The sequence below is a fragment of the Barbus barbus genome (assembly GCF_936440315.1).
Source record: "Barbus barbus genome assembly, chromosome: 19".
Taxonomy (NCBI): domain Eukaryota; kingdom Metazoa; phylum Chordata; class Actinopteri; order Cypriniformes; family Cyprinidae; genus Barbus; species Barbus barbus.
Genome location: NC_136747.1, coordinates 355,001 through 368,647, shown reverse-complemented (window position 1 = coordinate 368,647; position 13,647 = coordinate 355,001). Strand labels below are relative to the sequence as shown.

At 44.7% G+C, this 13,647-nt stretch overlaps 1 protein-coding gene across 2 annotated transcripts in view; it reads left to right on the top strand.

Annotated features, from left to right (window-relative positions):
* Positions 1-335: 335 nt before the first annotated feature.
* The window catches only part of kpnb1 (karyopherin (importin) beta 1), a 32,170-nt gene continuing 18,858 nt past the window's right edge, over positions 336-13,647 (top strand). The window contains exons 1-13 of one of the 2 annotated variants that reach the window (XM_079442501.1): positions 336-530; positions 1,001-1,059; positions 1,977-2,159; positions 3,541-3,741; positions 3,820-3,972; positions 4,051-4,110; positions 4,189-4,278; positions 5,879-5,989; positions 6,075-6,176; positions 7,041-7,265; positions 7,345-7,536; positions 7,761-7,891; positions 8,605-8,752. In XM_079442501.1, coding sequence (XP_079298627.1) covers positions 491-530; positions 1,001-1,059; positions 1,977-2,159; positions 3,541-3,741; positions 3,820-3,972; positions 4,051-4,110; positions 4,189-4,278; positions 5,879-5,989; positions 6,075-6,176; positions 7,041-7,265; positions 7,345-7,536; positions 7,761-7,891; positions 8,605-8,752 — 1,695 coding nt within the window. In that variant the 5' untranslated portion in view covers positions 336-490. The remainder of the gene's footprint in view (positions 531-1,000; positions 1,060-1,976; positions 2,160-3,540; positions 3,742-3,819; positions 3,973-4,050; positions 4,111-4,188; positions 4,279-5,878; positions 5,990-6,074; positions 6,177-7,040; positions 7,266-7,344; positions 7,537-7,760; positions 7,892-8,604; positions 8,753-13,647) is intronic. The other variant, XM_079442502.1, reaches the window with a different exon arrangement.

Genomic DNA, 13,647 nt, shown 5'->3' with positions numbered 1-13,647 from the left:
ATGCTTCTGATATAATATTTGTAACAAATATATTTGGTTTGACCGAGATCCAGACCGGATGTTTAATAAAAGTGTTGTATTGTGTGGCTCGAAACTAACTGTCATTATTATTTCTCTGTTACACATATAACATACTTATAAGCTAGTAATTATTGTGTTGTTCAGGAGTAACTAACTTTATTATTACACGTTACTGATGCCTAATCACATGCAAGTGACCCTAAGCATGTAGTTCATGGTAAATCTGATTTGTAATTAGTTAGGCTATTAGTAATATTATTACTGTAACTATAAAGAAATGCTTCCTGTGGATCAGACGCGTGCGTCGTGACGGCGGATGGGCGGGGCCTGTGACGTCAGCGCGTGATATCGTTCCGCGGGCGGGAGTTCGGCGCGGCCTTTTCCTCGCGACAGCGGCTGATGAGCGCACCGCGGGATCTGCTCGTCTTCGGTATCAGACTCGACTCTCCGGACCCCGTCTCGCGTCAGGATGGAGCTGATCACAATCCTCGAGAAAACCGTGTCTCCAGGTCAGTTCCGCGCTAGCAGTGCCGCGCAGGCCCCGCGAACAGCCGCACAAACAGCGTTTAACGCCTCGGACTGTCGACGCGAGCCGCCAACGCGCGCATCAGGCGTCTAAGCAGCGTCGCGTTCGAAAGCGAGCGTTTGCCGGCCTGCGCGGCGACAAGTCCCTGACGCGCTCAGATAATGTGATTAACGTGTGCGCCGGCGTCTGATAATAACGCTCTTCGCCTGGCGTCGACGCGTGGGGTTTGTCAGCGCGAGCTGCCGAAGTTATTAGCAGGTTAGTATGCTAGGCAGGAAGTGGCTAGGCGTTAGCATGGCTAGCGCTCAGTCATCTCTGCTGCAGAAAGTTGAGGGTGGCGCTCGGTTACGGGGCTGTGACGCGCGCGGGGGTCACGAGAAGCGGCGCGTGAGTTTGGCGGGAGTCAGTACTCTTCAGAGATGTTCATTCATGGCTGTGATTGATTGGTTTCAGATCGGAATGAGCTGGAGGCGGCGCAGAAGTTTCTGGAGCAGGCGGCCATCGAGAACCTGGTGAGCAAACCACTCCACGGTCTGCTGTGACGCTGACCTTTGACCCCTACACTCCTCTGTCCAGCCAGTCTGTGTCCGCGGGGGTGCCAAGCACCCTCAGTTAAAGCTGGATTAATGCCATTTTGCAGCAGATTTGGCTCACTACCCCGGCTCTGGAGATCGCGTCCTATTAAGTTAGTCCACTCTCTTTTTGTTGAGGTTCAGCACGAGTCATCTCATTATAAGAGCGTCCACACGAGGTAAATAACAGCTCTGTTGTACAGTGTAGAGGACTTCATTGATGATAACGTATCTTTGTGAGATTGTGTGAACTAGGATGATTGACAGCTCTGCGCCATAGCAACAGTCTCCAGGTGTGTGTGTGTGTAGTTATAGCACCCTCACTAATTTAAGCAGCACCCTCAGTTGATTTGATTGGGGGCCGTCCATTGCTATGCTGCAGAAAGCCCTCTGCTCGTGATCTCTGAAGTCATTGATCTTGGTTGATCAGGATCTCTGTGTAGTTCTCTGCGCCACACAAAGCATCTCTTGCACTGTTATAATGAGATGATTCAAGCTGGACACAACGTCTGAATAAAAACGGGCAATTTGAGCAGTGAGTGGATTCTAGTATAAATGCCTCTGATTGGCTGTTGGCTAGATACGCTGCACGTTGAAACAGAAAGCGATCTCCAGAGCAGAAATGTGCAGTGAAATGCCAGTAATGCAGCTTGACCCGAGGAGGTGGAGTCTGCGTCGACCTCTCGTCCTTCACTGCGCTGGACCAGGCTCCGCCGGCTGCACTGGCACACATTTGAATGCTGGCCAAGCGCTTTCACTCTGTTTGCATGCCACACCTATTTCTAGTTTTGTGGAGGTGACTGTTACAGACATCATGGCAGCAGATCGATTAAACCCGCTGTCTGTCTTGGTTTCAGCCGACGTTCCTGGTGGAGCTGTCCAAGGTGTTGGCTAACCCCGGGAACACGCAGGTGGCCCGAGTCGCCGCCGGGCTGCAGGTCAAGAACTCACTGACCTCCAAGGATCCAGATGTGAAGACGCAGCACCAGCAGAGATGGCTGGCCATCGACGCCAGCGCCCGCCGAGAGATCAAAAACTACGTAAGTGTGGGCTCTCCTCGAGGGCCCAGGTCTGCAGGTGCCGCTCACAGATCAGAGCCGGTGACTTCAGATCTAAAACAAGTGCCGTATGTCTGTTCTAGAGTGAAATGCACAGGGTTTCTGAAAGATTGAAAGTGCAGTTTCATTTAGAGCCAGTTAATAAACATTAGCCACATTAAAATTGGTAAATATGCAAATGCTAATATTTCAATATAATGTAACTGTTTCTAGTAAAACAAGAATGCTGAGCGTGTTATGAGCTGTTTTGTTTTAATTAGACTTCAGTCACTTTTGTAAATGAAAACAATAATTTAAGTACTGTCAAAAAATGAATCATGTTCCAAAATATGTTTTAGATAATGTGTGTCTATGGTGTATATTTATGTACAGGTAAATACACATACATGCATGTGTATATATTACGAGAAACGTTTATATTAGATATGTTTTATATAATATAAATTATGAATTTAAATGCATGTAAATATTTTCAAAATATATATTGTGTGTATAAAAATATATTTTTATGCTCAGGTTGTAGCTTTCAACATTATATTTGAAAGCCATAATCTTGAACTGTTATGATGTGTTTTAACTTTAACTCCGTGCATTATCATGGATGTCTCTGGCTTTATTAACATGGTCAGTACCAGCTGTGTATAGGTTACAACCTAGCTTGAACTCACAACGTGCGCACTAAATATTTTGGCATTGCACCATTAAACCATTAATTGAAACATAGCTCTACATATAAACTAAATATGTACTTAGCAAAGGTAGGAATAAAATAACACTCGTGTATGTTTTAAGTGTAAGAGCATTGTGTGAGTTTGCTTCGTTAGTGGTTTATCAACACAAACCAAGTCTAAAAAAACCCATAAAATAATAATGCCATCTGTTTAAATAGTTTCTAAATGCCATTTACATATGTAGAACGCCTGTGCCATTTAATTGGAAATATTGTATTTCACTGGAAGCTTATTTTTACTGTTAGTTATGTGATAATCTGAAATCCACTGCGTATTGACACAACGTCTGCTGGTGAATTTGACGGCTGCTGTTTGCTGAATCTAAACCTTGTATTTGACTAATAATCACTTTACAGAGCGCTAATGACCACATTCTCCCTTAACAAAGGGTGCAACTGAATGAAGTACAGCGTTACCAAGTCTTCCAGTTTAAGAACTTACGAACAGCTGGTGTGACCGGACCGCGGTGGTCTTTGTCCGTCTCTGTTGTCACTCTAAAAGGGTCGTCATTCATATAAACAGCAGGCAGTCATGGGCTCTGAGCGATGCACGTGATTTGCTGAGAGTGTGTAGCGCTCATTATGATGAGGGTTTGTGGGTGTGTGTTTGGTGAAGAGTTGTATTCTGTGCAGGTGCTGCAGACTCTGGGAACAGAGACCTATCGGCCCAGCTCGGCCTCTCAGTGTGTGGCTGGCATCGCCTGTGCCGAGATCCCTGTCAATCAGTGGCCCGAGCTCGTCCCTCAGCTGGTGGCCAATGTCACGGACCCCAGCAGCACAGAGCACATGAAGGAGTCCACGCTGGAGGCCATCGGATACATCTGCCAGGACATCGTGAGTCCCATCCAGCACGCACTCGCTGCCCTGTGTTTCCTAGCGTCTGTTTGATTGACCTTGTGAACGCTTTGACAGGACCCCGAGCACCTCCAGGACAACGCCAACCAGATCCTGACGGCCATCATCCAGGGCATGAGGAAGGAGGAGCCCAGCAACAACGTCAAGCTCGCCGCCACCAACGCGCTCCTCAACTCGCTGGAGTTCACCAAAGCCAACTTTGATAAGGAGGTACTGCCGCCGCCTCTCTCACGATTACAGGCGCATGTGCTCTCCCGCCCGTAACTCTCACGCTCTCTCTCTCTGCAGACAGAGAGGCACTTCATCATGCAGGTCGTGTGTGAAGCCACGCAGTGTCCAGACACCAGGGTGCGTCTCGTTCCCACACACATGTCTGTCAGATGTTGATCAGACTCGTAACGAGTGTGTCCTTCTGTCCTGCTGTAGGTGAGAGTGGCAGCGTTACAGAACCTGGTGAAGATCATGTCCTTGTATTACCAGTACATGGAGACGTACATGGGCCCCGCACTGTTTGCTGTAAGTTCTCTGAGGACCGTCAGTGTTGACTGCTTGCACTGTTCTTTATACCAGTGGTTTTCGAACCTTATTAAGAGCAACCATATTTTTTCTTTTTAAATTGGAAAGGAGGAAAGACAACTGCGTTACAGAGTGATCTCGAGTCCCACCGTAGAGCTCCAGAAGAAAATCAAATCGCTGTCGGTGCTTCTGAAATTAGTGAGGGTGCTTGCCTTCTGCACATCTATTCTGACACATCCTATTTTGTCCAGTCCATAGTTATGATTATCACAATGTCATTGCCATTTCGAGAGAATATACGGATGTCACTTCTGAAAGTGTGTTGCAAGTACGCCACATTGGTCCTCTTAGCAGCATTAAAAACAAAACTTTTATTCAAATTCTGAATGGAGAATAGGCTATATACATCAAAGTGTGCTTCCTTAAAAAGCTGTCACTCATTTCAGTTTATCACAATCTCTAATTCCGATATAATCAATCAATCTGTCAACACGGCACAATTAATCTTATTTGCATCACCTCTACACTTTGCATCATTATAATCAGATGATTGGCGTCGCGAGCTTCCAGAACTCTGAGCAAGAACACTTGCGTTCTGAGCAGTGAGTGGATTCTGACTCTCTAAAGCTCCTCTGATTGGCCACTGCGTTATAGAAATCAACAGATGTCTCTGATTTGCTATAACGCTGCTAAATCACATACATGTGATTCTGACCTGACGCAGCTGCCGGTTACTTTAGTTTTGTTGTTTGTTTTAGTTGCTGCTTTCCTGAGTCTTGAATTTGGTTACATGCATACGTTCTCCTTCAATCATCCTGGCGACCCAGGGTTTGAAAACCACTGCTCTATTCAACAGCAAAGACGTCCAAGGCCATGTACACGCGTCAGAGAGCTCACTCCTGACACTGAGATGATTGGGGTTCATGGTGCTGCGTTTAAATGCGTTCTGTGTTGGACCAGAGATTCACTATCCAGATGTTTTATAGGGATAGTTCACCCAAAAATACGAAAACTGTCATTTATTAACCCTCAAAAAGTAGCTAAAATATCCAAAAGAAGGCTTTTTAAAGAATATTGTGAGGAAAAACATGGAAGTCAGTGTGGGTCAGCAACATGCATGATTCAAAATATTACCTTTTCTCTTCAACAGAAAGGGAAAAAACCTCATACAGGTAAGGCTGGGCTATATGGCCAATAAAATGATCACGATTATAAAAATTCTCATCAGTCAGTATCGATAATCATCACGATAAATGTGTATATATTTATTAAGTTTAAAAGCAGATTTCATTTCTGGGCGGGCTATCGCTTTAAACCGAGGTTGTGTCTTTAACACATGTGATGTGATGGTCCTGGGGCCAGTCGCCTACACTTAGCCACCATGTGAAGACTGTCTTAAGAACGAGTTTAACCAACTAGCAGCTGCCAAGGGGTCTTACTTTTCCAATACAAATAAGACCAATCTCTCTTTTCGTAACTGAATTTAGCTGTGATCAGTCAAGAAGAAAAATTAGATGAGTAACTTTTTAAGACCAGCCTGTCTCGATGGATGGATGGATGGATGTCAATGATGTGCTCTCACCTGCTGCTCTGTGTCCAGATCACAATAGAGGCCATGAAGAGTGACATCGATGAAGTGGCCTTACAGGGGATCGAGTTCTGGTCCAACGTGTGTGACGAGGAGATGGATCTGGCCATCGAAGCCACTGAGGTGATGCTGAGCTCCTGTCCTCTGCAGTCTGCTGCTCCGCAGACGCTCTGGTTCCTGATCAGTGTTTGATGTTGTCTGTCCGCAGGCCTCTGAACAGGGCCGTCCTCCAGAGCACACCAGCAAGTTTTACGCTAAAGGAGCTCTGCAGTACCTGGTGCCCATCCTCACACAGACGCTCACCAAACAGGTAAAGCTGGTCTCTTTGGGAAATCTGCTCTTTCTAAAGCTCATATCAGACATGTGTTGTGTGTGTGCAGTAACTTCCTTCTGAGTGAATCAGCACAACACAAATGAAGTAATCCGTGGCGGTCAGTGTCTTTACGCTTCTTATGCTGAAGACCTCGAGTCTCTCACGTTCAACAGCACACACCTGATAACCTAAGAACCTGGTCTTTTAAGTTAAAACGGTTTAGTTATCAAAACAATGACTACAAAAGCAGTAATGGTAGTTATTCATGAGTGACAAATCAAAAATATGGCAGAGCCAGCAAATCGCCCAACACACAAGTAGAAATGTGTCTTTAGGTGCATTAATCAGCTCAGTCACCGTGTTCTCAATATATCATGTTCATGAGTGCTCTATGGCTGATAGAAAACGGCTTCATAGTTCACGTTTTCACTGTAATATTTGATAAATCCATGAGCTGTTTCTTTTATTTATAGAACCTGACACTGCTTTTAACAGTTGTATGTTTTTTTTTTTAAATATATATTTTTTTATTATGATTCATAACAGTGTGAACGGCACAAACCACGTGCAATAAGTTTTGTTAGATTCTGATTTGTGCCATACGTGATTCTAAGTCAGATTGGGTTGAGGCCATGTGTTTCTGCTTTCTGAAACATGAACCTGCCATTTGTGTTGACCAGCAGCTTTTATATAGAACTCCTGTACCATTTCATGATAAAGTATTATTTCACTGCAAACCTGCTTTTAGTGGTAGTCATGTGAACATTAATATAGATCTCGGTTTAATCTTTCCAAACCAGTTGTGTGTCTAAGTCCCTGCTGTTGTAGCAGTGTGTCTGAAGGAGCGTTTGCTGTGTGCAGGATGAGAACGACGACGATGACGACTGGAACCCATGCAAGGCTGCGGGCGTGTGTCTGATGCTGCTGGCCACGTGCTGTGAGGATGACGTGGTGCCGCACGTGCTGCCCTTCATCAAGGAGCACATCAAGCACCCAGACTGGCGCTACCGCGACGCATCCGTCATGGCCTTCGGCTCCATCCTGGAGGGCCCCGAGCTCAACCAGCTCAAGCCGCTGGTCATCCAGGTAAGTGCGCACGCTGTGTGTGTGTGTGGGTATGTGTGTGTGTGTGGCTCTGTATGTGACCCTGAGTGTGTCGCCGCAGGCCATGCCCACCCTCATCGAGCTGATGAAGGACCCCAGTGTGGTGGTGAGGGACACCACGGCCTGGACGCTAGGACGCATCTGCGATCTGCTGCCCGAGGCTGCCATCAATGAGGTGTATCTGGCCCCTCTCCTGCAGTGCCTGATCGAGGGCCTCGGGGCTGAACCCCGTGTGGCCTCCAACGTCTGCTGGGTATGTACTTGCTTCAGTATTGGTACAGTATACATGATTTGTTGTGCTTACACCGGTGAGCTTGCCTGAGCCATGCACACAATCAAATGTTTAGTTTTGTAATGTAAGTGTGTAGTAGTCAAACACTCGATGTAGCGTGTGTTCGGTTTGAGGCAGCCGACCCCTCGGACTCGAAGCACAGTGTAATGGGATCGATCAGTTGTGCTCACAGATGCTGTTTTCAGGCTTTCTCCAGTTTGGCTGAAGCGGCGTACGAGGCCACAGATGCTGCTGACGATCAGGAAGAGCCCAGCACATACTGCCTGTCCTCCTCCTTCGAGCTCATTGTCCAGAAACTGCTGGAGACTACAGACAGGTAAACCATGATTGGAGTCAAACAGCTGCCAACTTAAAGGGATAGTGCATCCAAAAAGAAAGTCCTGTCATTAATTACTCACCCTCATGCCGTTCTAAGCCTGTAAGACCTTCGTTCATCTTCAGAACACAAATTAAGATATTTGTGATGAATTCTGTGAGCTCTCCGTCTCTCCATAGACGGCAACACAACTCTAATGTTCCCAGGCACAGAAACATCTGTAAAATAAACCACTTTTATTTAATAATACACAAAGTATTCTCGTAGCTTTGTAAAACTGAAGTTGAGCTACTGATGTCACATGGACTGTTTTACTAATGTCCTTGCTATGTTTCTGGACCTGGGAACATTGCAGTTACGTTACTGTCTATGGAGGGTCAGAGAGCTCTCGGATAACATCAAAAAATCTTAATTTGTGTTCCGAAGATGAACGAAGGACTTACGAGTTTGGAACGACATGAGGGTGAGTAATTAATGGCAGAATTTGATGTCTGCTGTCAGGAGCAATTTGAATTATTGTGATGGTGCAAACGGTTGAAGAGTTATGGTAACGTGAATACAGCTTGGTTTAATGTGTCGTCGCCGACACAGCCAGTTTTAAAGGGTTAAAAAGGAGTGATCTATCAGTGTGTACCCTGTTTTTAGTCGGGGATGACAGCCACAGGGCAGGTGAAGGTGAAGCTGCACTGACTCTGTCTCCTCTTTACTGTTAGGCCGGACGGGCATCAGAATAACCTGCGGAGTGCAGCGTACGAGGCTTTGATGGAGATCGTGAAGAACAGCGCGAAGGACTGTTACCCCGCGGTGCAGAAGACCACGCTGGTCATCATGGAGCGACTGCAGCAGGTCCTGCAGATGGAGGTGAAGAGACTGGGAATGGTATTCTGTGGGACCGGGTGCTCATGCGCACTTCACCTCAGGCTGCGCGATAAATCGTAATGAAAGCGCAAAAGCTGTGATTGTCATGCGTATCTTTCAGTGAAGCACAGTTCTGTGATCAGTAGTAAATCTCCATCTGAAGACACCCAGGCAATCCCTATAGCGCTCAGTGTTTCCCACAGGTTTGAAGGCAATGTGTGGTGGTCAGCCCGGGGGGGGGCGGTTAGATGTTTGTCGGGGGGGTTGCAGATGAAAAGAACGATTGGATCCCCTAAAGGACAACATTGGGTGTAAGAGTAAAGAAACAACATAATTTATAATACGTTTATTTGATTCACAGCTGCTACATGTAGTGTTTTGACCTCGACAACCCAACTAGGCTAGCCTACATTTTACCGCAAACTTGCGACTAGTTAACTTTCTAAAGAAGGCGCAATCGCGTTTGCTAAGGGTCAGGACTTACAGTAACATCAACACACTGAAACTATTGTATTCAGAATATAAAATATTTTATAGCACTTTTTAATCTGTGATTGTGTGTTAAAAGTGTTCACGAGATACCAACCTTTCGCCAGCCGTCTTCTCTCCACAGATGATCCAGACAGATGTGGTGTGCACAGAGGGGAGGGGCTGTGTGTGTGTGTGTGTGTGTGTGTGTGTGTGTGTGAGGGAGAGACGCGTGAGTGACAGAGAGATGAAGAGAGAGCAGGGAAAGGAAATGCAGTTGAACGAATTCGCTGCGTGTTTTAAATAGCGTACAAAAGCATAACGAAACGCAATATGTGACGGTCGGTATTGATTTTTTATTTTTTTTTGGTCGGTGACGGTGTTGAATCTGTGGCGGTCGGAATTTAATCTGTGGCGCACCGCCACAGATTCGTCTATGTGTGGGAAACACTGGCGCTAGCTGAATAAACAGATGCAACTGCTTTCGTTGATTCAGCCCAGTGTTAATTTCGTAGACGACGACGAAAAATATTCGTCAACGAACCTTTTTTCTGTGACTAAGACGAGACGTTGACGAGCTAAAACTAATATCTGATGATAAAAACTATGACGAAATTTATGCCACATCTTCGTTAACAAGACGAGACGGGACTAAAATGTTATTTGAGGACTACCGGACATTCAAAATACATCCTATAGGCTAAGTTAACGGTCTCGTCTTTCAAAATGTGCGTCTCTGTCATTGGATAAGGTGCGTTTGCATGGCAGCCGCGGTGGACGGATAGGCTACCAAAACGCGAACTAGCGATCTGAAACAATGGCCTCAGCACCCGAAGGGTTAGGGAGTGGGTGACCAGACGTCCCGTTTTTCCCGGGAGTCACAATTCATTGTCGATTAACTTAAACCATTTAGGCCTAAAACGCCTGCTAAAAAAGGCCTGTTTATGCCTAAGTACTTTTCTGTAAACCCCCTCCCAAAACCTAAGGTTTCCAGAAATATTTGTCAAAATTTGTCAACGCCTACTAAAAGCTTAATTTCTCAGGCTCTATAGCAGATAAAAACATGGAATAAAAAGCATTTGAGAGCTTACTTCTTTGGCTTTAACTTGACTGACTTGCTTGGCCATAATCTTTAACTGAATGTTTTTTTAAAAATCTGTAAACAACAAAAACATCAAGAATATTTTGAAAATCAGTACAGATCCGTTTTTATTTCATACTTTTGAGGTACCAAAGTGACAAGTGAACATCACTGATACAAAGTTATAGAAAAAAAAAACAAAACAAAACAGAGGGTTACTTATTCTTTACATAACAATTTCAATATTAATTTGTTAATTTTGTTTCTTGTATTTTTGGATGTTGCCTTTGATAAAAGCGTCAGAGAAACCATAGCACCAAGAAACCATATTCATAACTTGATAAAGTTTCTTCTGCTCATCAGACATCATAATTATTACTGTCATCTATCATTTTCATTTCTATTTATGTATGTTTTATGTATTATCAGACATCACAATTATCATCATCCATCATAAGCTAGCATTGTCTATTGCATCCTATTTATTTTGTATTGTTGTTATCCATAATCATCAATTATCAATCATCATCTTTAGACATTTATTCATTTATTGTCATTAGTATCAGCATCAAATTATAACACAGACACACTCTCACTCACACATCCACACACACACACACTCACACAGACACACACACACACACTCTCTCACACACACACACTCACACAGACACATGTACACACACCCACACACACTCACACAGACACACTCTCACACACAGACACACACACACTCTCTCACACACACTCACACAGACACATGTACACACGCAGACACACACACACACTCACACAGACACACACCCACACACACTCACACAGACACACTCTCACACACAGACACACACACACTCTCTCACACACACTCACACAGACACATGTACACACGCAGACACACACACACTCACACAGACACACACCCACACACACTCACACAGACACACTCTCACACACAGACACACACACACTCTCTCACACACACTCACACAGACACATGTACACACGCAGACACACACACACACTCACACAGACACACACCCACACACACTCACACAGACACACTCTCACACACAGACACAGTATGGAAGCCAACGAAATCGCGCATATCCTCCTCGTTCTCTCGAAACATCGCTAAGATCCACTGCTCTCTAACTACGCGATCGGCTGGTAAGTTACATCTAAATCATCATTTGAATCTGGTCCTGTGTCATCCTCCATAACTTCATCAATATCACTTCCTTCACTTGAGTCAGTCGTGACGGATTGCTAGCACGGTGTTTAAAAATGTCGACCAAAACAGTAAAGACAGTAAAATAAAACTGTATGTGTAGGCTTATTTCGACCAATCACAAAGCATTTTACTAGTCACATGAGTTTAAAAAAAATCCCTAAGCATCTCTGTCACTCACCCCAATAATATTTCAGCCAATTAAAGTGCATATAATTGGCCATGTGCCTTGAAAAAGACGACATCAAAATGACGCAGACGCGTTTGGCGGTCTTAATGGTGAATGCGCACAGATGCGTGATCCGGTCTTAAAGGTAAACACACACAGATGCGTGATCCGGTCTTAAAGGTAAACACACACAGATGCGTGATCCGGTCTTAAAGGTAAACACACACAGATGCGTGATCCGGTCTTAAAGGTAAACACACACAGATGCGTGATCCGGTCTTAAAGGTAAACACACACAGATGCGTGATCCGGTCTTAAAGGTAAACACACACAGATGCGTGATCCGGTCTTAAAGGTAAACACGCACAGATGCGTGATCCGGTCTTAAAGGTAAACACACAGATGCGTGATCCGGTCTTAAAGGTAAACACACAGATGCGTGATCCGGTCTTAAAGGTAAACACACAGATGCGTGATCCGGTCTTAAAGGTAAACACACAGATGCGTGATCCGGTCTTAAAGGTAAACACACACAGATGCGTGATCCGGTCTTAAAGGTAAACACACACAGATGCGTGATCCGGTCTTAAAGGTAAACACACACAGATGCGTGATCCGGTCTTAAAGGTAAACACACAGATGCGTGATCCGGTCTTAAAGGTAAACACACAGATGCGTGATCCGGTCTTAAAGGTAAACACACACAGATGCGTGATCCGGTCTTAAAGGTAAACACACAGATGCGTGATCCGGTCTTAAAGGTAAACACACAGATGCGTGATCCGGTCTTAAAGGTAAACACGCACAGATGTGTGATCCGGTCTTAAAGGTAAACACACACAGATGCGTGATCCGGTCTTAAAGGTAAACACACAGATGCGTGATCCGGTCTTAAAGGTAAACACACACAGATGCGTGATCCGGTCTTAAAGGTAAACACGCACAGATGTGTGATCCGGTCTTAAAGGTAAACACACACAGATGCGTGATCCGGTCTTAAAGGTAAACACACAGATGCGTGATCCGGTCTTAAAGGTAAACACGCACAGATGTGTGATCCGGTCTTAAAGGGTTAAAGTCAGTGAAGGTGCGATAGGCAGAAACGCGCTGATAGAAGTGCTCTCTCTCACGCGCGCTCCACTTCTTCAGTTCTCATACAGCGCGCGATCAGTTCTCAGTGCTCAAATACACACACAGCAGTCCACATGTCTCTCATGTAGAGTATCTCACGGAAATACAGTCCGTTATGGTTTAAGTGAGCTTAAACAGGTGGGTGAAAACTGAATGTATGTCAGTAAGCTATTACATACATACCTTCCGTCTTAAATGGACAGCATTCCTAATTATCTGTCATAAATGTTAACCAACAAAAGATGTTAAATAAATGTATACTTGTTAAGTAAACCTACTGTATCTGAAAAATGAGATTAATTTATAACTCTACCAAAAAAGACTAAGACTAAATCAAAAATGCCTGCCAAAATTAACACTGATTCAGCGTGACTAATAAACACACCACTACGACAATATATGGTTTATCTGAGTTCGTCATCTTATAATTTTCCTTCTAATAATGCAATGCAAAACAGCTGTCATTATCACAGAAAGATTTTGTGTAGCTTGTGAGTAGGGCTGGGCGATATGGCTGAAAACTGTATCACGATATCAGTGTTTCATATCGGTCGATATCGATAATTATTGATATATTTTTAAGGTGGTACATCAAGTTCGTGATATTACCAGTCTTGGCGGGGACGACGGTCTTGCGTAATTTGCAGACGACATTTGGTCTGACTACGGTCAGACTTATAATATCCAAAAAACTGCCATACTGGCGAACTGACTTTCTCTTTTATTTACAATTTCCTCGCTCGCAGCGGCACTCATTTTCTGCTTATGAAGAGGAATCCAGCAGACGTGCACTCTCAGCCGCGCGTGCGCACTGACACGAG